The following is a 27,816-nucleotide window of genomic DNA, read 5'->3' on the forward strand; positions in this document are numbered from 1 at the left end:
TTGAACCTTAAAGGGTAGATAAAGAATTAATAAAATCATTCTATTTATTTCAAAATTGTGGGCATCATTGCTTGGGGACAGGGAAAATCTTGTTGGAGTGGGACATCAATGATGACTGTATCCAGCAGATGTCAGTGATGTGCATCTAACTCTGAATTGAATTAAATTCAGTTTCTTTTTACTTTTTGTTTTAATAGAAGATAAAAGATAAAACATGGAACATTGCTTGGAGAGTGAATGCAGGAAGCAAATAGGATGTGTTATTTTTCCTTCTGAGCAACTGCACAAGGAATTCTCCACTCATTCCAGCCCTTGAGTGATGTTCTGTGCAGGCCTGACTGTTGATTTTGGAAGACTTTCATTAGATTATGTGTCTTGCAATTAGATTGCTTAATTCAATCTGAGCCTGTATCCCAGGGGTGGGTGACCTTTCTAAGTTAACTTTTCATTCTATTTAAATAGAAACCTAATGCTCAAGTTTTTCTTACCAGTTCACAGCCTTTTGTTTGGTAGGTAATTTGAAAGATTTACACAGAAAGAGCCAGATTTGTAATTACATTTCCCTGTGAGAATTCCTGATTTGCAGGGCCATTTTTTGTGTGTAGAGCATGTCCTACCTCCCCATACACCCACAGCTGGAGTGATTTCATCATGGATATACTCAAAGCAGTGCTGAGATGTCACCAAGGGTTTGAGTTTAATGACACACACACACACAGGCTACAAGAAAATCTGTTACATGTAGTGATTTAATACAAAAACCCTCCACTGAAAGCCTCATGTGTGAATCCTCTGGTATTTCCCACACAGATTTAGCAGGGCAGAGTCTCTCTGGAAGGTGAACATGCAGTGTACACACATAAACACACAAGAATCATTCTCTAACAACTACCAAAATACTGAAATATTGCTAAAATAAACATAGAGACACCAAAAGGCATCTGAAGGAGTTAAATTCCTTTTAAATTCAAGGAGACAGTTAATTCATTTAGGCTTTTTTTGTGGTCATCCCAGCTGGGATTTCCTGCTCTGTTGGTACTGGGATCTCCCCATGTTTATAGACACTGATAGTGACCTGCCCTGTTTCAGACCCATATTTATTCTTGACATAGATGCTGTATTTTCCTGTGTCTTCATTGCAGACTTTCTCTATGGTGATTGTGACCACTGACCCCTTCACATCCATCTTGTATCTGTCCTTAAACACGATGACCTTCTCGTTTTTGAACCAGGTGATCTCTGGGAAGGGGTCTCCAGACACACAACAAGTCAAGCACAGGGTCTGTCATGAAACAGAGAACAGAAATGGATTATGGAGCTGTAAATGTGCAGGGAAATTCAATTCATAGAATCACAACATCATTTAGGTTGGAAAAAACCTTTAGAATTGAGTCCAGCTCTTAACCCAGCCCTGGCCACTGAACCATGTCCCCAAGTGCCAAATCCACACATCTTTTAAATTAAGAACAATAAAAATCAGTTCTCACGTATTCATTAGGTGATGTTCCTTTTCCTGATATCCTCCAGTACAATCAGGATTAACCTGCCTGATTTCACTGGCACTGACTCATATTTGTTTTACTGTCTTTTTATAGCTTCCTATGCTGTAAAGTGGCACTTCAACAGGCACCTGGTGAGTCTGCAGGGCTTTTGTGCTGCCTGGATAACGGGGAATGTGACTCAGAAATGAAAGCTGGGAGTTGGTCTGATGGGAAAATCAGGCCCAGCACCTCAAAGCCTTGAAAGTCCAATCCTGTGAAATGGGAGGACAACGGGAAGGATCTGGCTGTGGTGGCCCAGGAGGGCACAACTTCCCACCTCTGGCAACTGCAGCAGCTCAGAAAAGCTGCTGGCAGTGCACAGGAGGGTAAAATAAGGATCTTTCCTCCCCATCAGTGATCTTTCTGTGTCTGTGCAAGAACCAATTAATGGAGTTACTCAATATTACCTTGTCCTCCATGATGGTGGCAACATCTGGCAGACCTTGAACGACTCTGGCACGACCTGGGAATGAACAAATACAACCTTTTAGTTTTTCTTATCAGCAAACTTGGCTTTGTTTCACTGAAGAGATTGGTTTACTTACGCTTCTCTGCTATTGCTGCTTCCCTGAAAGGGAGAGAAAATGATTGTGGTTTTATTTATTAGCCATTATATTAACAATTTAGAGTGTGAGACTCAAAATAGATTTAGCTGTGAAAATATTTAGGCAGGAACTTACTTTAGCCTCCTGTGCTCAGCCAGGGCATCTTCAAAAACTGCAAAAATGAAAGGTTTTAGGGAAAGTTGCCTTTTGTTTCGTTTGTCTCAGCAGATTTAGCATTATGTTGTTGTTATCAGTGCTGGGATTACATGGATAAATGTAATTATCCTCTAGATGGTATCTGCCCCTGCCTTAAGGAAAAACAGCTCTGTCTGTTTACTGCTGAAATAAATGGGATTGAATTCTCTCTTTCCAAAATTCAGAGGAGGGATAAAAACTCCAACAGTTTGGAAAAACCTTTGTAAACCTGCAAGTTTTCTTCTCCAAGACGCCACCTGTGAGCTCTGTTGTCCAGTGGAGGAATTGGACACATCCCTGGAGCAGCTCCCCCTTCTCAACCTTTCCTCAGCTTCAATCCTTTCTCCACTTCCCCTCTCCTCGTGCTTCTGTGGGCTCTTCACTGTCCTCCTTACCCCAATTCCAGATGGAAACCAGCTCCACACCGGGAGAGAGGAATCCCTGCCCAGGATTTGAAGGGCTCCTGGAAATCAGCTCAGCTGTGACTCAGCTCACCTTGCCCAGACAGGTCTGTTGACAGTTTGTGGGAGCTGTTCCCATCGAATAACTCCAGGGTGTATTTGCCCTTATCAGCCTCGGTGGGGTCCAGGATGTGCAGCCAGATCTGATTCATGGTGCTCCCAGCTCTCATCCTATCACGGCTTTCCAGTTGTTTCTCCCTGAGTAAACAAGTGATGCCGTTTCAGTAACATTTAGGAGAGCTGGAGAGATCAGAGCTTTCACTTTTTTCTAGACCTGTAGTCTGAAGTGTGGGAGTCAGGATTCATTTCATGGAGAGAGGAAATCCCATGGGGCTGTACTTTCAGGCAGTTTGCCAAAGCTTCACAAACTCTACAAAAGACCTCTTAGTTCTTATTTAAGGGATTAAATCCCATTTAGATGTTGAATATTTGTAAGTATTTAGCCCTTGAATGTTACTAAAAATTCACCTCCTTATCTACATTTGTAGGTGGTATCTAATAAAACACCAGCTCTATTTAGAAAGACATTATGAGGCTAAATTGGGAAGAATTTTGTAATTTTGGGATTTTTTTTTAATTCAGAGTGGGGGAAGAGACTGGTTTAGGAAAACATGAAGTAGTAAAAATAAAGTGTTTGAAAAAATTCTGTCTGTAACCAAGGAGGCTGTAACAGAGCAGTATCCTAAGTGCAGCATCATTATTATTCTAGTAAAGATGATCACTTACAAATATTTCTGCAGTGCTATGATAAAAATAACATGACTTTTCATTCTGGAATTCTCAGACATGTTCCAGGAAGGGAGTGAATTGTGAATTTCAGCCCTTACTCAGACAAATCCACAGTTGCCTGAAAAACATATGGGCTCAGGCCCAAATGTTTAATTTTGGATAAACAGTTACAAGAAACAGTGCTCCAGAAGCTTTGCAAATATTTCTGGGGGACTTACTTGTGATACCAGGTGGTTTTCATGTAGTCTGTGTAGAACTTGACATCTGTGTAGATTTTGATGCCTTCCTCAGTGGGCTGGATTTTCAGAGGTGTAGCAGAGAGCGCTGGTGGTGTAACAGAAAGACTGAAATTGAGGAGGAATGCACAGATTTACCTGTTCCATCCCAAAACCCCACCCAAAGGAGCGGTGAGGGGGTGCTGCTGTGGCTGTTCCACACCCAGGGACAGCTCTGGTGTCATCCCACCTTTCCCCTGTGCTGCAATGCTGAGAGCTGACGTACCACTGATCCTGCACAGCTCCTTCAGAAGCTCCTCAAAGGCTGCAAGACAAAGATTTAAGTGCCTGTAAATACAGTTCATAGCAAATCACATCCAATCTGCCAACTGATACCACTGTGGTTAGGATGTTTTATATCCACAGGTCTTTTTCTGTGGCAAAGCTCACTGGGAATGGAGTTTTTGCCTCAGATTAGTTTGTTTTCAGATTTCTTACTAAATTTAGATGTTCCTGTCTTCCTTCATGCTCACCATGTGCAGCTGATTGCCTCCCAGACAGGAGATTTATGTGCCAGGTTTAAATGATGGATTCCAGATGCAGGGGCAGGATTTAATCTTGGGCAGCAGAACCTTCTGATTGATTCTGGGTTGGAATGACTGAAACATCCCTGAGCTTTTACCTGTGGGGCTTGGCAGAATTTATAATGCAGTCCTGGCTTGAGAAATGACTGCAGGTGGAAATGACATTAGCATGTAAGGCAGGAATCTCTTTAAATTTGACCAGTAACATTTTAATGTGGATTTTAACTTCTGTAAAAGCACATAGGACATGTAGGTTTCACAGAAAGTGAGGATATTTGGTTTTAAATCCAAAATGAACCCAGGGCAGGGGTGTGAATTTGTCTTACTGATCCAAGGTTCTCTTACCTCCTTTTGTGAGGTCCAGCTGGGTGGAGTCCTCTCCTCGGTTATCTGAAACAACTGCTTTGTACAGGCCCTCATCTGCTTTGGTTACCTACCAAATACGTGTGTGCATGTGTAATATTGATTAAAATAACCCAAACAAGCCCCAAAACAAACAGCACCCCTCCCAAAGACATTTCCCATATCATTGAAACAGGGCAGGATCTGGAAAAGTGGAAAAAGCTGAGATTTTCTTCTTCCTTCCCACATGAATTTGGTTGAACTGAGCAGAAATGAGGAGGGAAAAAGGGTCAATTTGTCCCAAAACCTCCTGTGAGAGGATAGGGGGGGTCTGGTTCAGAAACTGTTGGTTTTTGGGGGGTCAGTTGCTCAACTTTTGCCCTCAGTCCCTGTGTGAAACCTGAAAAACCCTCCCATTCTTTTCAGCCTCTCAGGATAAACTTTGAACAGCCACCCACTGTTAAAAACAACTTATTTCTTATTAAGATCTCAGAATCACAGCTTGGTTTGGGTTGGAAGGGACCTTAAAGATTGTTTAGTTCCCTGCCATGAATTCCACTAGAATTCAGATTCAGAACCCGGCTGTAACATTAAAAATTTCTTCTCTTCTGCTTTTCTCAGTGTTTCTTTCTCTCAGTGGGCACTACCTCAAACCCTCGTGGAATATTAATAAGATCAGCCCACATTTTTATGCCATTTTCCTGAGCTGTTTGAGGTTTCACCTTTGAGATCTGCAGAGTTCCCATCCCAGTCTGTGGATCAAACTCTCCACCACCTCGTGCCTTGTGATTGAAGAACCACTGGAACTTGGTGTCCTTCCTCAGGTTTGTTGCCTGTTTGATGTCAACATTTAGAAGTCAAAATACATTTGATTTCTTAATTCTTGGATGTCCTAATATGAATCATCACTTACATTTCTCCAGAATGTGAGAATTTTCCCTTCTTTGTTAAAAATTCTGCCCAAAATAAACCATCTCCTTACTGTCACTGCTCTGCAGCAAAGCACTGCTGATATCCTCTGGAAATTCCACCTAAAACTGAGTGCTGAAGCAATTCATCCCAGGTTCTGTTACCTTGCAGGTGAGGAGCACTTCACAGCTCTCCAAAACTTTCCATCTCAGGTTCTCTATGAAATGTGGACCTGGAAAAGAAAAGGAAATATCTACAGTGAGAAATATCTACAGAAAAGAAATATCTATTTGCCGTGTTTCCTGCAGGAATGCTTCCATCTAGTGCTGGATGCCCACAGTGCAGCCTGGAGCTCCCGAGTTCCACAGGGAACAGGGAGGGGAAACTGAAATAAATGACTTTAGATCCTTTCATCCTGTACTGAGCAACTCTGGAGCCGAGAAGGATTTATAATGTGGTGTCACAATCGCCTTTAAGTGAATATTTTTATCCTCACTAGCAGGGAATCACTTTTCCAATGAGCTTCTTTATTCATCAGCATAAGGTGGGAGGTGAAAGTGGAATGAATGGATCTTTACAAACTTGCTAGAAATCCTGTTTTTTACAAGGAAAAGCGGTGGATCTTAATTATAGAATGTATATTTTATATTGGACAATTTCTGGAGTTTGGAAGTGTTCAGTGCACAGCACTGATGCAGAAGATTTCTACTGATAAATCTGCCTAACTTGCCTAAAACTGTTTGATAATTTTGATTTTTAAGGTCAGGGCAAATTATCTGAAAACAAGGAGTCTTATCCTAGTGTCTTAATCAGCTTAAATAATGTGTTTAAAAAGATGATGAAGTGAAATAATTCCACTTGGGTTTTGCCATCCTGGCCTCATTCTGACAAATCTTTAACCTTTGGCTGATCTTACCCTGCTTTTTCTTCCATTGTCTCCGTTTTGCTTCAGCTTCTTCTGCCACTTTAGCAAAAGCTGTGGAACAGCAAAGGACAAAGTCAACAACCCCTCATTACTGGATATTTCCTGTACAGAAGGTGTTATCCTTAGAGCTGTGCTGTTTGTTTATGCTGGGAGCCTAACATTTCTTTTCGTTGAAACAAAAGAGCCACTGAAGACTTGACCATTGAGCATTTAGCAAATTAAATACAGAATTTCACCATGTAAAAAGGTAGGCTAGAAAACCTGAAATTAAAAGATTTAAAAAGTGAGAAACACTGAAGAAGGCAGAGAGCAGAGAGCACAGCTACAACTAACTTTACATCTGCCTTTAACATTGTCAGAAAAGAGAAATGGGCACTTTTAGAGCACAGCTCATCGAATTAATTTTCTATCCTGAGCCCAGCAAGTGCTGAATCCCTCTGGAAAGGTGCCTGTGTCTCTCCAGGGAGTCAGGGAGATTTGACATTTTATAGACATTTTCCATTTAAAAACTTAGGAAGCTTTAGAAGGCCACTTGAAAGCAAAATGCAGAGAACTGAAACCAGAGATAGGCACTTGATGGGGAAGGATTTGAATGAGAATCTTGCTCCTTTCTATTTTTAATTAATTTTAGGAGGCTCTTTGTACTGCATGTCCAGGGAACTGTGTGTTCCATGCTGAACTTTTGTGCCTTGTATTGACATTTTCTTTATTGCATTCAGTGCTGTGAACCAGCTGCTAAATACACTGAATTTCTAGCCTGATCCTGAAATAAATGACTTCACTCACTCCACTCTGCTGCCAAGGCACAGTTCACCACTGCAAGCTAATATGTAAAACATTTGGAAGAAAGAACTAAGCATTCCACTTCAGCAGGCTGCTTTTATCATCAAGCACCTATTTATAAGTCCAAAAGCTTTAATTTATAGTAAAGAGGGATTCAGATCATTTCTTAAATGATTCCTGGACTTTAAATCTGGGCTAAAATTTGCTCTCCCCATTCCCAGTGTGCCATTAGAACTGTTGGAAATATTTTGGGGCCTTAAGTGCCTCACAACCTTTCCATTGAGCATGGCAGTCTATATTTGATCCCAAATTTCCACTTACATTCATCCATGAGAACAAGAGTGAACTGATTTTTTGCTTTCCCATCTTTGAGCTGGGCTGTGTACACCCCTTTGTCATCAGCACAGAAATCCTGGATTATCAGTTCCACAAGGCCTTTCTCCTTGACAAAGTTGATTTTGTGTGTCTGTGGAAAACAAAAGGAAATAAGATAAACCGAAGAGTTTTTCCACAGTAGAACTATTCCAAGGTCAGATCCTGGCACAGCATCTTCTACAGCAAATATTCCAGTCATCTTGTACCTGTAGCCTTATAAACTCTCATCATTTTTCTGGGTAATGAAGGCAGAGCACTGTGCTGTGGGATTCAGCTGTTATTTATGTGTGTGGGAATGGTAAAACTGCTTCCAGCACAGAGAAAATTTCTGTAAAACCACCTAACCCCAAACGTTCTTCCTTGCTGGATATTACAGAACTGAAACCAGAGCATCTGGGATTTTTAGTGGCATGGAAGTGTTGCACTTAGTTATAATGTGTGATGTGTCATTACGTATTTGGCCAGGGTGAGGAATATTTCCCCCTCTTGCTGAGGTACCACTGAGCCCTGAAAGTGCCAGTAAACACAAACATCATCATTCTACCTCATTGCCATTTGTTCTGAGCAAATATTGTCCTTCCAAGGAGCCTGACCAATGCTTTTCATTGTGCAGATCCATGCCAGTTCTCCAGTGGAGAGGAGACAGATTTTAGAAGAGATAAAACCTTGGATAAATCTATTACATGTTGATTTAAACCCCCCAACAGGGCACTGACAGCTCCAAACTGCTCTGGCCTGGTGCTGTCCTTTGTTCTGGGGGTCCTGGGTGTTATTTGGGCATTGCTGCTCTGCACTGAGCTGACAGCCCATGATTTATATTTGTGCTTCATTCTCAACTGTTCTCCCCTCTGGTCCTCTCATTCCAAGTATTTTTTAAATGATCTAATATTAATTTGATATGGGAGGACAAGAGGAGGCCTGAACATTTTTGTGGATGTATGAATAGGTTGGAGGGTGCTGTAACACACGAGGCAGGGTTATTTCCAGTGCTTTGCACTGAGAAATAAATCACTTCCATCTGCTCTTAGAATTCACAAGATTCAAAATCCCTATCAAAATAGCTGATGGGAATTCAGAAAACTGGGAATGTGCCATATTCAGCAGTGGGAAAGTAAGTCAGGATTAAATGCAGAATAAAACCTACTGGGGTGCTGGTGAGCTCCTTGTCATTGAAGATCAGGTGCAGCTCAGCGTTTGGGGACAGCTTCTCCACCTCCAGCCACAGCCTCACTTCCCCTTTCTCCAGAACATCGATGTTCCAGCCAGATATCAGCTTGATCACTGGCAAACAGAGAGAACACCAGTAAAATCACAGGCACACCACAGGATTTGGCTCAGGGCTGTGCTGGGCTCCCTTTTCCCAGGCTGGCCCTGTGCTCGTGGCTTTTTGCTGCTTCCACTTACGTGGGTTCCTGATTTCGTGGCTACGTTTCAGTAACTTGTCCAGATCTGAAATGCAGGGAATAAAAAGTCAACACTAGGCCAAAACAAATTAATCTTATCGGTTTAATTTAATTTGGGGATGAACTTTATTTATGTCAAGGAGAAGATAAAACATTCAGTAATGGGGAGGACTAGAAAAGGTGGTGATATCTGAATAAAAAGTTGGTTGGATCAATTCAGGGAGCTTGCTAAAGGAGTTTTAAATCACAGTGACAGTACAGCCAAATGTGAAATCTGAACTGCAGTGGAAAAATGACTTTGCAGGAGCACGGAATCTTTCCTTAGGGGACTGTAAAAAAAAACTTGCCCTTGAGCCTGCAAGGAATGGGAAACATCTTTCTAGTGATATCATTAAGTGACATTAGTCACTCACTATTCTTCTGCAAGAAACTTTCCTCTAAACATCTAAGATTAGAAAATGAGGGCACATTATTTTTTTTGTTGGAAATTATCAGTTTTTACCTTCTTTTGTTAAAGTGCAGCTGGCAGAGATATCATCATCTACATCCGTGACCTCCACTGAATACACACCCAGGTCCTTTTCTGAGGGCTCTTTCAGTATCAGTTTTGATCTAAAAGTGAAAAGAATAATAGCAAAAACTACATTTTCCTCAGGAATGATGTCTCCTGTAACAGAATTCGATACACCCAGAGCAGGAAATACAGAATTGACTGGAATTTATAAATGACACTGAGGAGCAAGGTAAAGATATTGATATAATATCTTGATATTATATCAATTGATATAATATATAATATATAATCAATAGATCAATATTAGTGTTATAAATATAATATAAATATATATTATATAATATCAATAATAATATACTATACTATAATATAATATACTATAATATAATATACTATAATATACTATACTATAATATAATATAATATAATATAATATAATATAATATAATATGATATAATGTAATGTAATGTAACGTAATGTAATGTAATGTAATGTAATGTCATATAATATCATATAATATAATATATTTATATTATATCAATTGATATTATAATCATTGATATAATATCAATGGCAGCTGCTCCCCAGATTCCATTTCATGGACTCCAGGGCTGGGAATCAGGGAAATGAGGGGAAAACGTTTGGCTTCACCTTTTTCTTGGTGTTTAATGTGTTCTTTACTCACCAGACCATGATTCATTTTCCCAGTGTGCATTAGATACTCACCTATTGCCTTTCTCTTCAATCTGGACTCGGTCAGCATCTGGAGGTCCCTCATAGTCCTTTGACCAGATAAATTCAGAGGAGTCATTCTTTTCAGGAGCTTCAAAGGCCATATAAATGAAACCCTCTTCATCCACCCCGAGTTCAATTTCATTTGTGCCTGTATGAGCAAAAAAACCCACAAAACATTCCTTACCAAAGCAGATCAGGGCTGAGCTTCTGCACATCTAACGCAAAAAAATGACCCCCAAAACCAAACCACGCAGTGCACAGTTAGAGCTAATTAATTTGGGCCGTTTGATTTGTTCATCTTTGTTTTTTCTGAGGGTGTTTCTTGCTGTGAAACAAATAGCTGATGCATCACAAAGCAGTTTTTCACCCAGATCATACATTTATTTATAGACTGGCCCAGTCTCATGGCTTTTAGTTTCCTACCAGGTTTGGTTTTAGCCACCACAGGATCCGAGGGGAGCGAAGGGGGTCCAACTCCAGCCTTGTTCACTGCTCGTACTCGGAAAATGTAACATTTCCCTGTCTCCAGCTCCTCAACCTGCAGGAAACACAGCCAGGAATTAATGTCAGACTAAGAGAAGCAGCACTTGGCCACTAAGAGCAGGTACAGACCTTCATGTGGGTGGTGGCTGTGGGCTTTTTGTTTATTTGTTTCCACTCCTCTGAGCCCTCTTCACACAGGTCTATGAAATACCCTGTGAGTGGCCCTGTCCCCAGGTAGAGAGGAGCTTCCCAGTGCAGCTGCAGGGAGGAGTCCCTCACCTCAGTGCACCTCACATCGTAGGGAGGGCCTGGCACACAAGGGAACAGCAAAATCAGAGAGCAGAGTTTAAGGCAGAAATTGAATAGTGGGTCTGTAGGGGGTTGCTTTCTATGGTAATTAGGGGTTGGTTTATAAAATAGCATAACTAGCTGCTTTCATGGTGTAAAAAAAAATGGGATTTAGAGTTATCCTGAGTCTGCATTCTCTGGAAACAATATTGTTAAAAATATCTGTGTGCTTTATCTATATAATGGAGGAAAAACACCCTGCATCAGAACATTCCTGGAAGTGTTTGTGTGCTCTTCTGTCCTGGGAGCAACCATTTCTATGGAAGAAACCCCTTGGATGAGTGAGCAGATAACAAATACAGCTGGTGACGTTTTCCTGGATGGCTTTACACGAGGGATACCTGGCTCTGGCATTGTCCATTCCTCACATCTGAACCAGTCACTGGGCTCTGACACTTCCCCAACTCCAGCCCTGTTCATGGCACGGCCACGGAACTCGTACAGGCGCCCCTCCTGCAGGCTGCTGACCTTGGGGTGCAGAAGGGCAGAAGATGTGGTTAGCTCATCCCTGCTTGGCTTGGGGGCCAGCAGGACAATGCAGAAGTGGAGAAAACCCAGCTCAACCCTCAGTGCAGCTGTTGCCAGCTGTGCTCCAAACAGATACCGTGCAAACGCGCCGAGGAATTGGCTGAGTGTTGACTGCGTGCCAGTCTGGCTCAGAGTGGTCGTGCTGGTCCAGGAAATATCCCAGGATTTTTGTTCCTCCTTTGTGCCTGGGAGCTTTCCAGCCGATGGTCATCTCAGCCTTGCCACAGTGCAGCAGCACAAAGCCACGTGGGGCCGAGGGACAGGCTGGCACAGAGGGACAGACAGAACAGGAACAGTCAACACAACATCTGGGAATCACAGCAAAAAGCCTTGGATGTGTCTCAGGAGGTCTCTTACCTGGTGCTTTATTGTTTGTGTGGCAGAAAAGCAGTGGGTTGATAAAATGGGGAGCATGGAGGGTTAGATCCTGGGTGACACCAGGTTGTTGGATTTTCTAATTTCCCTGAGAAATTCTCGGTGTTGATTTCCAGACATCACACAACTGAGAACTTAAAATGGTCACTTGTACCCAGAGCCAAATTAACACAACACTGCTAGGTCAAAATGCTAATTAATTAACTCTGTCCATGCTTGGCAAGTGTAATTAATGGCAGAAGCTGCAGGGTACAAGAAAATGAGTTCTGTTTTGTTTTGTTTCTCTGACCCTGTCACCTGCAGGCAGCAGTGGCTGTGCCTGACAGGTGGGAGTTGGAGGAGTTTCATTTTGGTCACTACTCACCGATCGCCGGCCTGACAACGATGGGATCTGTTTGTGGTGAGCTCTCACTCAGCCCTGCCTCACTGACAGATTTCACACAAAACACGTATTCCTTTCCAGGCTGCAGCCCAGGAACAGTAAATCTGGGAGAGCAAAGGAATATGTCTGTGTTTGCCTGTGCACAGGTAAACAGTGCTGAAAGAGACAGCAACACACTTTGTTCTTGCAAAATCATTATTTGTCATTACAAATTAGTGCATCACGTGAAATGGCTCCAAATAAATCACAGTGGGTATGGACCAGATGGAGAGGAATCACCACTGGCAGGGAGATAAACAAGACTTTTTAATGGATTTTTCTGCTTGACACGTGGCCCCCGCAGCTGGAGAGCGGCTGTAAATTCTGCATGTGATTGACACTGACTTACTCTACTGGAAAACAGGCAAAGCCATGGAATGTGGTTCTGCTGGTGCCCCAGGCTCTGTGGGGCTGTACAGCTCCCAGCCTGTGGAGGACACACAGCCTTTGCTGCCAGCTCTGGGTGTAAAAGCCAGGCTTGGAGCAATCCTGAGCTCTCCAAGAGGCCGTGGTGTTGGTGTGCGTGCCAGCCTGCGTGTGGGGACTGAAGGAAGTTCTTTTTTTATCTGAAACACGACTCCAGCCAGAAACAGAAGAATCCAGGTTGGGCCCCTGTGATCCCTCAGCAGAGCAGAGGAGCTGAACTCACTGGGTGCATGTCACTGGCTTGTTATTGACTGTTTGCCATTCCTCCGAGCCCGTCTCCCGGCAGTAGATGTAATAGCCCAGGGGCTCCAGGCCATCCTTGGGCTTGTCCCAGTGCAGAACAACAGATGTCTTGGTGTCTCTGAATGCCAAAACCTGAGATGGTGGAGGCAGAGGAGCTAAAAAAAGGGAAGAAACAAACAAAAGACACGGACAAAAGCAGTGCGGGTTAAAATCTGTAATTTAGGTAACACCAAAGCTATTATTAGTGAGTTGGCCAGTTTGATTTATTCTCCTTTTCCAGAGCACCATTTTCAAATTGTGGCCCAGGGAAGCTGTGGCTGCCCCATCCCTGGAAGTGCCCAAGGCCAGGTTGGATGGGGCTGGAGCAGCCTGGGATGGTGGAAGGTCCCTACCTATGGATGAGCCTTGAGGTCCCTTCCAACCCAAACCATTCTGGGATTCTGTGGAATCAGAGCAAGAAGCCATGGACAGGGGCCCACTCTGCAGGATCTGGTTTTGTGCTTGGGCTTGCCAGATGTCTCCTCTCCCACTGATTCCTGCAGTTACCCCACACAACCTCCTCTGAAGCAGAGGAGGAACAAAGCTCATCTGTTGATTGTCCTCGGCTCCATCCTAAACTGGGACCTGCTCCACTCTGCATTTCCATTTATGAGTGAAGCTTGGGACAATATACAAATAGAGTCAGTGCTCATCTCTCTGCAGAAGAGGAACACCAACCTGAGCCTTTGGCCTCTTTCTCAGCTCAGTCCAGGGAGAAAACAACCCAAAGCAGCCATGCAGAGGCTGCTGTCCTGTCTGAGCCCCCCAGCCCAGGCTGCTGCAGACTCCTGTCATTCCTTCCACGCTGTCACCTCCCTCACACCATGCTGGAAGCATCCTTGGATTAAACACAGGCTTCAACTGTTCCTGTTTTATTAAATGTAATTCCCCACTTGCTGCTTGCTTAGATTAACACTGCCCTGTCCAACTGCAAACCAATTAAAGAAGGATTTAAGGCTTCAAGAGATTTCCTTCTATCAAAGCCACTGCTGTGTAATCGTAGACCACGAAGTTGAGAGCAGAGTGTGAGCAGGGGATCCCCCTCATTCCTTTCAGTCAGTGCCCCTCTCCCCATGGTGAGTGCAGAGCTGACTCACTCAATAATTACCCAGTTTTGCCCCAGCAGTGATGGGCGGGCTGGGCAGGGAGGGCTCGCTGATCCCAAACTTGTTCACGGATCGCACGCGGAACCGGAATGATTTTCCCTTAACCAGATCAAAGAGTGCAAATCTTGGGGAATTTGCTGGCGTCTCCAGGTTCACCATTTGCCAGGAGTTGCTGCCTACGAGTGACTGCAATGAAAAAGGCGAAGATTTACAGCTCCTACTGCAAGCACAAAACCCTCCTGACCAAAGCTGAGCTTTGTAGGAAAGGAATTTAAAAAAAGCTCCAAACAAAACACAAACCAAAGCCATAAATTATGTATTTCTTGTTGATGCACCCAAACTTTTCACCCTTGGCAACAGAGGGCCCCTTTGCTATAGAAGATGAGAAATAAAAATGCATGAAAGGAGACTGGCAGAAGATATTAATTAACCAACAGAATGATTAGTGGGGAACAGGATAGTGGGGTATTGTGCAGTTCTTCACAGTTTTTTCACCTTTCAGGGCTGTGGGGCAGGAACAGTTCTTCCTGTTTTCCTTGTCCATTCCTTGTTAATCATTAGTCCTTGAACAGGGCCATGGCTCAGGGTGCCTGTGGGGCTGGAGGAGGCTGAACCAGCCAGCTTTGAGGCTGGATCTCCCCAGTTCCTAACTGGGAATGGCCCCACTTGTGCCGTGGCCCACCTGAGAAAGAAATGGTTCTGCTCTGCAGCTCCTGTCCTGTGTGGTATTATTTTCTTACCTTTTCCACATAATAATTCAGTGGTTCTCTGCCTCTTGGATCTGGTTCATCCCAGGCCAAAGCCACATAATCTTCTCTGACCTCACTTGCATGAACATTGGTGGGTGGCAAGGGAATTTTAATGTGTCCTATGAGAAGGCAGAAAAGGCTTTAGTGATAAAGTGGCAGGAAAATAAAGTTCTTTTACAATGGATTCCGTTCTCCCCATGTAAATTAAGATTCTTCAATATAAAGAAGGAGGCAGAACACTTTGGGGAAATCTGAACTCACCCTCCAGGTCATCCTTGGATATTTCTATGGTCCTGCCGTCGTCGTATGGGATCACTGCAATGACAAACAGGGCAGTGCTACCCACCCACAGGGAGAAAGGCAGACCCCAGGACTGGGTCATTCCTTCTGTGTGTAATTACAGACATTTTATCTCACAAACAAAGATATTTTGAGCTTTTTCTGTTAAGAATGCTCCCAAGATGAGCTCAGCAAAGGCATTTGTGGGAATGGGGAGGATCTGGGCAATCTGCACTGAGCTCTTCCTGCAGCCTCCCGTGGTCCTGAGGGAGCAAATTGTGCTGGCTTTGGTACCAACCTGTCACTCTCTTGTCCCTGCTGGCATCCAGGGTTGTAACGGGGTCACTGGCCTTTGAAGGGTGGCTGGTGCCAGCCTTGTTGACAGCCTTGACCCGAAATTGGTATGTCTGTCCCTCAGCCAGGCCCAGCACTGGGCACCTGCAGCCCTTCACAGGCTGAGCACTGCACTGCACCCACTCCTCTGAGCCAGCCACGCACCTGCAAGGAAACACAGCCCACGGGGCTCCTGTGGTCTGTTTCCACAAGAAAATGAGGTTTCTTAGCTCAGAGATGATGTCTTACAGACCTTTCAATGAGGTATCCCAGGATGGGGCTTCCTCCATCATCACTGGGTGCTACCCAAGAAAGGACCAAGCAGTCTTTGTTCACATCGTGGCATTTCACGTTGAGGGGGGATCCTGGGGCTCCAGCTGTTGGTGCTGCAGCATCTGTAAAACACCAAGTGAGGGTGGTTCTGTTTTGTTTTGTCCTTTTCCAAAATTTTCACTGAGTAGCTTAATTTTAAGTGTCTAAGGGCCTATCCCAGTAACACAAATCCTGTTTTCTAATACTGAAATCGCCAGCAAAAATAAGATTTGGTCATTGTGATAGTTCTATCCACACACCAAATTAATTTCCTTGTGTGTGAGGGTGGGAATTCCTTTATGCCAAGGTCTTAGGTCTGTAGGTTCTGCAGATACCTCTAACAAACACGTAGGTGGTCTGCTCCCTGTGTCCATCCAGCGAGGGGACACGGATGGTGTAGAAGCCTTCATCCTCTTTGTGGGCACAGGGCACTGTCAGAGAGGCCTCACACTCCTGGTACCTCAATTTGTGATGTTCTGAGTCCTGCAGCAGCTCCCCTGTGGAGCAGGAGAAGGGGGAAAGGAAGTTCACCTGGATCTGCCTGGTTAGGAGAGGCAATATTTCTTTCCAAATGCCTCAAAAAGCACAGAATGAGATGAGGGATCTCTAAGACATTCCTGGTATTATTTTTGTGCCCCTGAATTGCAGCCATGGACTCTGATCCTCGGAAAGACCCAAATCTTTGATTGCCAGCAGAGCAACACAGAGTATCCAAAAGTTTTTCTCACTGGAGAACCACAGGCTTTTCAAACTAAGGCTCTTAAAATTTTCTCATGAAGAGGAATGTCATAACCTCCAGAACATTTCAATGATACCATCCTTTACAAACAGAGAAAAGACAAACATAAAACAGCAACATCTGTAACTTGAGCAGACCTGAGAACAGCTCAGGAATCCTGAATTTTAATGATTTCTTTTTTTTTTTTTTCTGTGAACACTCCATTACAGCTATGAATTCCAGGGGAAAATGCACATAAAGTCAGCTGTTGCCTACAAACCATCTCTGAACCAGCTGATGCCTCGTTGGTGGTCCAGTAAATCAGAGGAGAAGTAACAGGAGAGGGTGAAAGGCTCCTTTTCTCTGGCAAATAGGGGTTTCAGTGCAAAAGCAAAATCTGCCTCTCTGGCCAAAAGGGATCCTGTGGAATAAAAGTCAGCATGATAAAGAGACTTCCAGAGCTTTCCTCCTGTAGTATTTTTATTATCATATATTTATAGTGAGCCTTGCACTTTGCATGTGCAGTCAGGCTGACAGGAAAAGCTCCCAGGGAAAAAATAATCAGATTGCATCAGGCTATAAAAATAATTAATAATAACATCAATGATTTACTCACTTTTGTATATTTCTGAATCAAATCCTGACTCCTTTCCATAATATTCTATAAGACAAGAGGAAAACACATTTAGCAAATCTCACAGTGTTCACCTTCTTAAAAACACCCGGTGTTGCCCAGCAAATTGTTTTTCCCTCAAGCCAGCCCTCAATTTGAACCTTTCAAGTGTCACCATGGGCTAAAGCTTTAATTCATTTGACATGAACTAAATTGGACATGAAATGAATTTGACATTCATTTGATGCCCTTCACAAGCCACTGGGGATGTGAGGAAATTGTTGCCATGGCTGTTCCAGTGGGAGCAATCCTGCTCCAAATGCTGGTGCACACTCAGTTATCCAGAGCCAAGGAGGGCTTTGTCACTTTGGCTTCTGCCTCTTCAAGCAGGCAAGTTTAAACCAAATAAAATGAAGATGTGAATAAAACAACCCCCTGGGTTTTAACAGCGTTCCCAGAGGATGGTGTGAAGTTTTTTAAAACTACCGCTGACTGGGACTTCAAGATTTAACCAACAAGAAATGATGTTTGTGCTGAGACACCGAGGCAATTCCTGGAGCTCAGGGAAGGATGTTCCCAAATCATGTTTGGATTCTCTGGAGGCATCACAGGTGGATTCTGGCCCACCCCACCTGCTCTGGCCTCTTGGCATCACAGCAAAATGTGAAATCATTTGGAGCTGAAAGCCAACAGCTGATGCACTTCAGATGAAACTGAGGGATTTTTCTCTCAAGTTGCAATAAATGCCCATAAAATAAAACCTGTGCTTCCAGTGGTTGAAGTTTGGCAGTAGCAGACCAAAAAAAAAAAAAAAAAAGAGGAGTGAGTGTGACCATAGGAGAGGAGGGAAATACAAAGCTCTGGAGGTAACACAGCCTGGGTCCTGTGAGACCCTCGGTGATGTCTTAGGGAAAGGGAGCTCTGGATCCCAGGGACCCTCCGGCCTTTCCAGAGGGCCAGGGGCCAGGGGAGGGAATGCCAGGGCCTGCCTGGGAATGTTTCCAGCGCAGGCAGGATTAAGGCCTCGCTGTAATCTCTATTTTCAGAGCAGTAAATGCAGCTGGCAGAAGGAAGACTCGGGTTACTGGGATGGGAGGAGCGGCTGGGGCCCCTCACCAGTGTCTGCAGTGGTGTGCAGTGGTTTGTCCCTGAGCAGGGACAGCTTAACCAGGCACTCCCAGGTGAAGAGAGCTGTCCCTGCCGGGCCTTTCTGTGCCCCTGTTCCATCCTCGTGCCCGCTCTGATCCCAAGGATTCCACAGGGAATTGAGAGGATAATTGTTATTATCTGCATGGAATTGTTCTTCCAGGCTGCTCCTGTTGTGGCCGTACCGTGAGAACCCCCTGGTAGCTTTTCCTGCAGTAAGGATGGGGAATTTAGGAGTCTGGGAAGGATGCAAATGAAGGTTTTCTGGGCTGTTATACCTGTCCCTTTAGAACTGGTAATATTCCTGTTCTAAATTCTAAATTCTAAATAATTCTAAATTCTAAATTCCAAATAATTCTAAATTCTAAATAATTCTAAATAATTCTAAATTCTAAATAATTCTAAATTCTAAATAATTCTAAATTCTAAATAATTCTAAATTCTAAATTCTAAATAATTCTAAATTCTAAATAATTCTAAATAATTCTAAATTCTAAATAATTCTAAATTCTAAATAATTCTAAATTCTAAATAATTCTAAATTCTAAATTCTAAATAATTCTAAATTCTAAATAATTCTAAATAATTCTAAATTCTAAATAATTCTAAATTCTAAATAATTCTAAATTCTAAATAATTCTAAATTCTAAATTCTAAATAATTCTAAATTCTAAATAATTCTAAATAATTCTAAATTCTAAATAATTCTAAATTCTAAATAATTCTAAATTCTAAATTCTAAATAATTCTAAATTCTAAATAATTCTAATTTCTAAATTCTAAATAATTCTAAATTCTAAATAATTCTAAATAATTCTAAATTCTAAATAATTCTAAATAATTCTAAATTCTAAATAATTCTAAATTCTAAATAATTCTAACTTCTAAATAATTCTAATTTCTAAATTCTAAATAATTCTAAATTCTAAATAATTCTAAATAATTCTAAATTCTAAATAATTCTAAATTCTAAATAATTCTAACTTCTAAATAATTCTAATTTCTAAATTCTAAATAATTCTAAATTCTAAATAATTCTAAATAATTCTAAATTCTAAATAATTCTAAATTCTAAATAATTCTAACTTCTAAATAATTCTAATTTCTAAATTCTAAATAATTCTAAATTCTAAATAATTCTAAATTCTAAATAATTCTAAATTCTAAATTCTAAATAATTTTAAATTCTAAACTCTAAATTCTAAATAATTCTAAATAATTCTAAACTCTAAATAATTCTAAACTCTAAATTCTAAATAATTCTAAATTCTAAATTCTAAATAGTTCTAAATTCTAAACTCTAAATTCTAAATAATTCTAAACTCTAAATTCTAAATAATTCTAAATTCTAAACTCTAAATTCTAAATGATTCTAAATTCTAAATTCTAAATAATTCTAAATTCTAAATTCTAAATAATTCTAAATTCTAAATTCTATTCCTGCTGCGTATTTCCAGATACGCTGAATTTTGACACTGTTTAAATAAAGCACCTGAAAGGTGTGATAATACACTGCTTTTACAATCCTGGAGTCACGTTCTTCTGCAGGGTTCTGCATCCCAGACAGGACTCAGAGCAAAATATGGCCTGTGAAAATAAGTGTAATAATAACACAACCCATGACAGAGGGCTCTGTCAGTCCCACTGAAAGGTTTAATTATCTACAATCCTGTAGGTCTATTCTGTCCCTGCTTTTTTATTCCAAAATCATAATTTAGATACAAATATATGAAACATGAACAGCTGAACTGTGATCTTGTGAGACTGCTCTGCACATTTCCTAAAGCTTGAGTTGATTTCCCTTTTTTTAAGTGCTGGTGGTTTATTTACTTCCTTCCCCACGTCTGGATTTGGCTGTGCACGTTGTGTATCTCTGGAGTCTGTGCCACTTCTTTTAAGAACAGCACAGATCAAGGAGGAAAATCTTGCATTTGCCCTTGGTAACTGCTGATTTCAGGGGAAAACGTGAAATAATGCAATAATGCACTGAGAGGTCCCACTGAAAGCCACAGTTCTTGGGGAACCATTTCTTGCTTATTTTTAGCAGACTTTGTAAAGCTGAGTTTCACTGTGGGGCTGTTTCATAGCAGACCAGAAGAAATAAACACCTAAATTTAGTGCAATTTTATCCCAGAGAAAGGACAGCTGTGTCCATATGGAATCTGAAAGGAAAAACTTTGGCTGGGCCCAGAAATGACCAAGGAAGAGAAGCTGTTCTATCCTTTTCCACAATACCTGTGTGTGCCTATCAAATAATGAAAATATTTGGAAGACTGTGCAGTATTTGAAAGTTTAAACCCAAAGGAATATTTGGAAAACTATGCAATATTTGAAATTTTAAACCCAAAGGAATATTTGGAAGATTGTGCAGTATTTGAAAGTTTAAACCCAAAGGAATATTTGGATGACTGCAGTATTTGAAATTTTAAACCCAAAGGAATATTTGGATGACTGTGCAGTATTTGAAATTTTAAACACAGGAATATTTGGATGACTGCAGTATTTGAAAGTTTAAACCCAAAGGAATATTTGGAAGACTGTGCAGTATTTGAAATTTTAAACCCAAAGGAGTATTTGGAAAACTATGCAATATTTGAAATTTTAAACCCAAAGGAATATTTGGAAGACTGTGCAGTATTTGAAATTTTAAACACAGGAATATTTGGAAGACTGTGCAGTATTTGAAATTTTAAACACAGGAATATATGGAAGATTGTGCAGTATTTGAAATTTTAAACCCAAAGGAATATTTGGATGACTGCAGTATTTGAAAGTTTAAACCCAAAGGAATATTTGGAAGACTGTGCAGTATTTGAAATTTTAAACACAGGAATATTTGGAAGACTGTGCAGTATTTGAAATTTTAAACCCAAAGGAATATTTGGAAGATTGTGCAGTATTTGAAATTTTAAACCCAAAGGAATATTTGGAAGATTGTGCAGTATTTGAAATTTTAAACCCAAAGGAATATTTGGAAGACTGTGCAGTATTTGAAATTTTAAACAGGAATATTTGGAAGATTGTGCAGTATTTGAAAGTTTAAACCCAAAGGAATATTTGGATGACTGTGCAGTATTTGAAATTTTAAACAGGAATATTTGGAAGATTGTGCAGTATTTGAAATTTTAAACCCAAAGGAGTATTTGGAAAACTATGCAATATTTGAAATTTTAAACACAGGAATATTTGGAAGACTGTGCAGTATTTGAAATTTTAAACACAGGAATATTTGGAAGACTGTGCAGTATTTGAAATTTTAAACCCAAAGGAATATTTGGAAGACTGCAGTATTTGAAAGTTTAAACCCAAAGGAATATTTGGAAGATTGTGCAGTATTTGAAAGTTTAAACCCAAAGGAGTATTTGGAAAACTATGCAATATTTGAAATTTTAAACACAGGAATATTTGGAAGACTGTGCAGTATTTGAAAGTTTAAACACAGGAATATTTGGAAGACTGTGCAGTATTTGAAATTTTAAACACAGGAATATTTGGAAGACTGTGCAGTATTTGAAAGTTTAAACACAGGAATATTTGGAAGACTGTGCAGTATTTGAAATTTTAAACACAGGAATATTTGGAAGACTGTGCAGTATTTGAAAGTTTAAACACAGGAATATTTGGAAGACTGTGCAGTATTTGAAATTTTAAACACAGGAATATTTGGAAGACTGCAGTATTTGAAAGTTTAAACCCAAAGGAATATTTGTACTTACTCCTGACAAGCACTGTAGCAAAGGAATAAGCTTCACCAAACGGATTCTTTACCTCCACACTGTATTCAGCAGAATCTTCCATGGAGCATCTGAAAAAAAAGAAATAAATATTTCATATTTCATATTTCAAAGGACAAATTCAAAGGGGTTCCCCTTTAATCCCAGAAGTTTCATCCAGAAGTTGCTTTTCCTTTCAATTACAAGGATTTCTGGTGCTTTGAAGTAAATTTTTTATTTTGAGACCCAGAAGGAAAACATTTTAAGTACTGAACAAGCAAAAGGCCTGTGGAACGCTTGATTCCACTGAAGATTTGCATTTCTCTATCACTGTATAATTAGATCAGAATTAATGATGTTCTGATTACACTGATCCATCCCAAATCACATTTTTTTTGTCTGCTCATGAAGTACTTAATGTGCATTCCTTACCCTGAGGGGAAAAAAAATATTGCTGATGCATAAAAAGAGGAGCAGAAGTAAATTAATCCATTAAATTTTGTTTTATTTTGTTTTATTTTTCATAGTTTTTTTTAAAACCTTGTGAACTGCTGTGGAGATTGGCAAAGTTTTAGCTCAAACACAGCAGCCTAAAGGCAGGCAAGGTCAGATTCCAGAAGAATTCTTTGGTTTGTTTATCATACACAGACTGGGAATTTAGGGAGAGCAGGTCTCACTCAGCTGAAAAAGCAGCTCAGCCAAGGGCACAGCCATTACCTGCTGATGTGCAGGGTCAGCATCCCAAATTTATTTCTGATCTTGTATTTTCCTGCTGGGGCTTGGCGGGGATCGATGGGGATTCCATTTTTATACCTGGGGGGGAAGAAGGAAGCGTGCTGTTAGGAAAGCACCCACATCAAACACCACAGGAAAGAGGAGTAGACACAATTCCCTCTTTTACAGATCTCCCTCTTCAATCTGTGAAAAACGAGGTTCACATAATTTTTATAGAATTTAAAAGTTTAATAAAAAAGACAATTAGGAGATAAAAAATAAAGTAAATATACAGATAGGGCTGGGTGTGTCTGCATTCACCTCACTGACAAACGATTGTCCCTTAAAAACAGAACCCTGCTCCATATCCATAAATTCTCACACATATTCACACATTCTTCTCAGGATCTTTGGGGTTCTTCTGTTTAGTTTTCTCTTGCCCCCTTCCCAATAGATCAATGCTCTTGGTGCCATCGAGATTTACATTCCCTGATACCAGAAATGCAATAAATTCCTCCCCCAGAGCTCTGGTCACTGCTGTCCTCATCTGGATAAGATAATTTACAAATGCAGGAGTTCTCCAGCTATTTTTTTTCCTCAGTCTTTGGGTTATACAAACAAAAGCAGTTTTTATTTTAATACTATTGGCCATAGCCCAACATATATGTATTATCCCACTATTTCTGAGTTTCATCAATAACAGAAATAAAGAAAACTATATTAATACAACAAAAATTTCCATTCTTACACACATACCATTCATTTTAATATTTGGGAAAAGCCAACAATATAAAATGTATCTATAACAAATCCAAACCCATCTGGCAGCTAAAGCCAGACCCTTCCATGGTCCTGTGGAGGTCTCAGCCTTGGCTTTACATTCCCTGCCCTGCAGCTCCTGTGAGGGAGTTCACAGATGTCTCCTCCTTGTGTTCCCCAGGGATGTGTGGGAGGTTCAGATTCTCTTTGTTCTCTGAATAATTCAGAGAGGTCGTTCTGGAAGGACACGCTGCCTACGAGTCATTAGTAATGCAAATGTTTGCACAATTAAACCTTCCAGAGGAGGACTGGTCAATCACTTCAAACTGATCAAAGTGTGCTTTGTAAATTGGTTTTTGAGATGATCTTTCATTTATTTCTGGTGTTTACGGTGTGTGCTGCACTTAGCCCAGTCCATAACACTCTCCCCTGAGGTTGGTTGATACACAAAGGGAGTAAATGACAGTTCTCTTGGATTTTACAAGATGTAGAAGCAGAATTTAGAAGAAGAATTTAGCAGAATGTAGAAGTAGAATTTAATGGTGAAACTCCCATGGTGTGCAAGGCAGCCAGGCCTTGTTGGGGTGTGTTTGTGGTGATTTAGTGCTGAGAGGAGGTTCTGGCTTTGAGGCTTAAATCCCAAGTTTGCCTGTGGGAAAACCAAAGGGGAAACCCCCATGGACATCAGCCCTGTCCCAGAAGGATCCCATGGGAATGTCCAGGAAACAGAGAAACATCCATGAACATCAGCCCTGTTCCAGAAGGATCCTGCAGGAATGTCCAAGAAACAAGGAAACCCCCATGGACATCAGCCCTGTCCTAGAAGGATCCTGCAGGAATGTCCAGGAAACAGAGGAACATCCATGGACATCAGCCCTGTCCCAGAAGGATCCCACAGGAATGTCACTGTCCCCGTGTCCTTACTGGTCTGACAGTGGGTCTGGACACCAAGGTGCTCCCTGTGACCCCTGAAGCTCTCCCTCCCTCCTGGCAGGACAGGGCTGCCATCCCGGTGTCCCCGTGCCCGTGGTGCTGGCACTGCCATACCAGGTGGCCTGTGGCACAGGGGACCCCAGGGCGGTGCATGCCAGGGTGACATCCATCCTCTCCCAGACCGCGTGTGCCCGCAGCGGGATCCAGAGCACGGGCGGCCGCCCCGAGCGCAGCTCCAGGAATTCCTTCTCCAGGCCTGCCTTGTCCATAGCCTGTGGCAGGGAGACACCGGGTAAGGGCAGTGCAAAGGGATGCTGTGACACAGATTCCCTGACGTGAGGGACCTGTCAGGACGTTTCAGGGGTGAATTTAGCTGGAGGGATTTTGGGATCCTCTGGTTTTAACCCTGCTGCCAGCAGAGGTGGCTGCTCTGACCTTCCTGCGCAGACCCTTGCGGTCAGCCCTGACTCGGAGCAGCCTGCAGATCCTGATGAGCTCCTCTTCCATCTTCTCCGTGTCGTTCCCAAAACGAATCCTCTTCTGCCCCCTCTGTTCCAGCTCCAGGATGTCAGCTTCCCTTCTTAGATTGTACTCCCTGGAACTGCATGATGATAAGAGCGGATAAAAGTCAAAATAAAACATTTTTCTCTCTTTTTGGGGTTTTTTTCTGTTGTTTATAGCACACTTTTTGGTTAAATCAGGAGTGTTAAGGACAGAAACATGGGCTGTGAGTGTGGGAATGTCAGGGAATTATCCCCCACAGGAACCAGCATTCCCAGAAGAGATCAAACTTCCATAGGGACCCACTGTTGGCCACTTTTAATCCTGGGGAGGAAGCTGGGAAAAGGATCAAAGGGAGGAGAGATAAGATTTTTCTAGGAAAGAGGGAGAGTCCCATTCATTTAGTAATCTGCCAGCATTTTCCATTTATTCCCATAAAATCTGGTTTCTCTCACTCCCCTACATATAAGCAGGGCAATGTTCCTCATTATCACACGGCACCATCATTTCATTTCCTGCATTTTAGTTGAGGCCTGGTGTTTTTAAAGGAAGAACCTCTGTTTTGAACCTGCTCTTTTTGCTTCCAACAAATTAAGTTGGAAGCTGTGACCCTGATCCAGAGCTGTGATGTTGCCTACAATGGTTATATTGGAGTTAGAATAATTCCTGACTTACTTTGCTGTTTCAGAGGTCAAGGCAAGGGCAGCTGCTATCGATAGGTCTGAAAGGCTGAAAGTCTCCTCTTCCTCACTTCCAGGGGCAGATTCATGGAAGAGAACCCAAATAACATTCCATCATTGCACAAACTCAAAATTCTGAAAATCTGGGGATGTGTAGAAAGCCCTGCCTTCACCTGATTGACTCAACCTGTCCCTGACTCTGGCACTTACCTGGTTTTAAACCTTTTTTTCCTTGTTGTGGAGGTCATTTCCAAGCTCTGCTTCCTCTCCTCCTTCTGCTCCTTCTCACTGTGATGGAAAAAGGCTCGGGTTCCCATGGTGGGATGTCAAAGCCAAACTTTCTTGCTGGAACAGATTAAAAGGTTCATATCAGGCACTTTAACAGAATCTGTTCAAGTCCTTGCTCTGCTTTGGCATTCAGTGAGTGAAGATCCATATAAAAACATTTTCTGACATCCATGCTATGAGAGGGGTTTTCCTCATGGTGCTTCTGTGGAAAGTGGGGTCAGGGGGAGAAATGGAATCTCTCAAGGCAGCTGGAATTGTCTCAGAACAGGGAACTTGTGGGAAGATTTGTTTCTCAGGATCTTATCAGGAATCCTGGAATGGTTTGGGTTGAAAGGGGCCTTAAAGCCCATCTGATGGGCAGGGGACACCTCCCACCAAACCAGGTGTTCCACCAGTTCCAGCTGCTGAAACAGAGCTCTCCCTCATGCTCCCATCTGCAAATCTGTAATTCCCCATTCCCAGGCTGCACACGGGAGCAGCCACAGCTCAGCACTCCCAGAGGATAAATCTTTATCCAGTCCTGTGCATCCTGAGGGACCAGGTGTTTCTCCTGAGCTCTTTTTGGTTGAAAAGGTTGAAAAATCATGGAGAAAACAGCATCCTCCCAAATGTCAGCCTACAAGGAATGGCTCAGTGAACAGCAGGATTTTCCCAGAGAAATCCCAGGTGAAACACAGGAGCAAACATTGGCACTCCTGGCTGTTCCCAGCCTCTGCTCTGGGAATCCACAGCTCACTGCTTTTAGGCTCTGACTAATGGGAGGCATTAAATCCAGTTTTTAAAGTGGATTCATCCTCATCTCTCTCTCCCTGCAGTTAAATCCCAACCACCCAGCACGATCCTTGCACTGTGCACATTTACAGGTTCTAAAAGCTCAGGTTACTTTGGAAAAGGAGCTTTGCAGATGTAATTGTTGCTGGATAGAATTTGTTCAAGCATAGTTGTAAATCTTTCCCCTAGCTCATGTTCCATGACTGAAATTTTCCCTTGGCAAATCTTGCAGCTGGATTTGAGCTTTGCTGCTTTTGAATCCAAACTTGATAAAAATACAAACCCGGTATCATTTTCTCATACAATTTTTTCACTTGCACGATTTTCTGTTGATGTAAATAAATTTCTTATAAAGTCCATGGAAAAGCAGAGTTGTTGTGGTAAATGCAAAATATCCCAACATGCAAATGAAAATACAGAATTATCTTGATAATATTTCCTACGTGGACATTAACTTTGGAAGAAACAACAAATGCTGACAAGTATGAGAAGAAGAAAATAAAGCAGGCTTTTATGGGGAAAAAAATCATTATAATTTCATAGCTTCTGTTGTCTTCAGAAGTGGTTCAGCTGCAGAATGAGTCCTGTCATCCTGGGCATCAGAGCCTTGTTTCCATGCTCATGAATTATTATTGATACAGACTCATTTTTCACTAAATAATGGTTTTTATTTCTCCCTGAACAAATTTCATTGTTTTATAATCACTGTTAAAACCTACACTTTTCAATTCGAATGCAGATTATTTTCTAAACATGCCAGTAAAACAGAGCAGATTCTGGTGAGAAAACACCAAGCAAACCAGGATTTTCATCACAACAACACTGGAAAAACAATCATTAAAGCAGATACAATCACAAAGCATAATCTACAAGTCAAACAAAGCTGTCACACGAAACAACAGATCTATAAAAATGACAATAAACAGCAGTTTATTTGCAGATAAACCAAACTCACCCTCTGAAGGCTGCAGGGAGAGTCCCCAGGCAAGGGAAGGGACAAAGGAGCTTTCCTTCTCCCTGGTGATGACACCGAGGATGACTCTCCCCAAAAGAATGTTGCCCATGTTGGAGTGCCCATCCT

General features: G+C 41.8%; 1 protein-coding gene across 3 annotated transcripts; it reads right to left on the minus strand.

The window, feature by feature from the left end:
• Nucleotides 1-673: 673 nt before the first annotated feature.
• Nucleotides 674-27,816, minus strand: MYOM3 (myomesin 3). Of its 3 annotated transcripts, XM_014258556.2 has the most exons (37): nt 27,691-27,816; nt 25,887-26,021; nt 25,672-25,746; nt 24,931-25,096; nt 24,610-24,767; nt 22,807-22,902; nt 22,093-22,181; nt 17,234-17,278; nt 16,898-17,038; nt 16,235-16,396; nt 15,841-15,982; nt 15,553-15,752; nt 15,237-15,290; nt 14,967-15,094; nt 14,229-14,412; nt 13,062-13,236; nt 12,356-12,477; nt 11,693-11,880; nt 11,430-11,556; nt 10,870-11,048; nt 10,681-10,795; nt 10,249-10,405; nt 9,510-9,619; nt 9,009-9,053; nt 8,749-8,885; nt 7,551-7,695; nt 6,438-6,497; nt 5,686-5,753; nt 5,335-5,445; nt 4,616-4,703; nt 3,973-4,011; nt 3,690-3,795; nt 2,777-2,940; nt 2,222-2,258; nt 2,087-2,109; nt 1,949-2,004; nt 674-1,282 (listed from the first exon to the last, which is right to left on the minus strand). In XM_014258556.2, the coding sequence occupies exons 2-37, from the start codon at nt 25,991-25,993 to the stop codon at nt 989-991; spliced, it is 4,293 nt and encodes a 1,430-aa protein (XP_014114031.2). In that variant the 5' UTR covers nt 25,994-26,021; nt 27,691-27,816; the 3' UTR covers nt 674-988. The 3 variants fall into 3 exon arrangements, 2 of the variants coding, with proteins under 2 accessions (XP_014114031.2, XP_087923630.1); XR_015774605.1 differs by lacking the exon at nt 674-1,282 and having other exon boundaries at nt 2,677-2,940; XM_088067504.1 differs by lacking the exons at nt 24,610-24,767; nt 24,931-25,096; nt 25,672-25,746; nt 25,887-26,021; nt 27,691-27,816 and adding an exon at nt 23,560-23,693.

This window comes from Pseudopodoces humilis, chromosome 27 (assembly GCF_049639895.1).
Source record: "Pseudopodoces humilis isolate 2021_Gansu_Grassland_sample_001 chromosome 27, ASM4963989v1, whole genome shotgun sequence".
Classification (NCBI taxonomy): Eukaryota; Metazoa; Chordata; class Aves; order Passeriformes; family Paridae; genus Pseudopodoces; species Pseudopodoces humilis.

Coding starts and splice junctions, on each gene's coding strand:
- MYOM3 (XM_014258556.2), bottom strand. CDS start 25,993: ATGGGAACCCGAGCCTTTTTCCATCACAGTGAGAAGGAGCAGAAGGAG. Junction 22,903..24,609: donor CCTGTGCCACAGGCCACCTG/GTATGGCAGTGC, acceptor CTTCCCCCCCAG/GTATAAAAATGGAATCCCCA. Junction 15,983..16,234: donor CACCTACGTGTTTGTTAGAG/GTATCTGCAGAA, acceptor GGTGTTTTACAG/ATGCTGCAGCACCAACAGCT.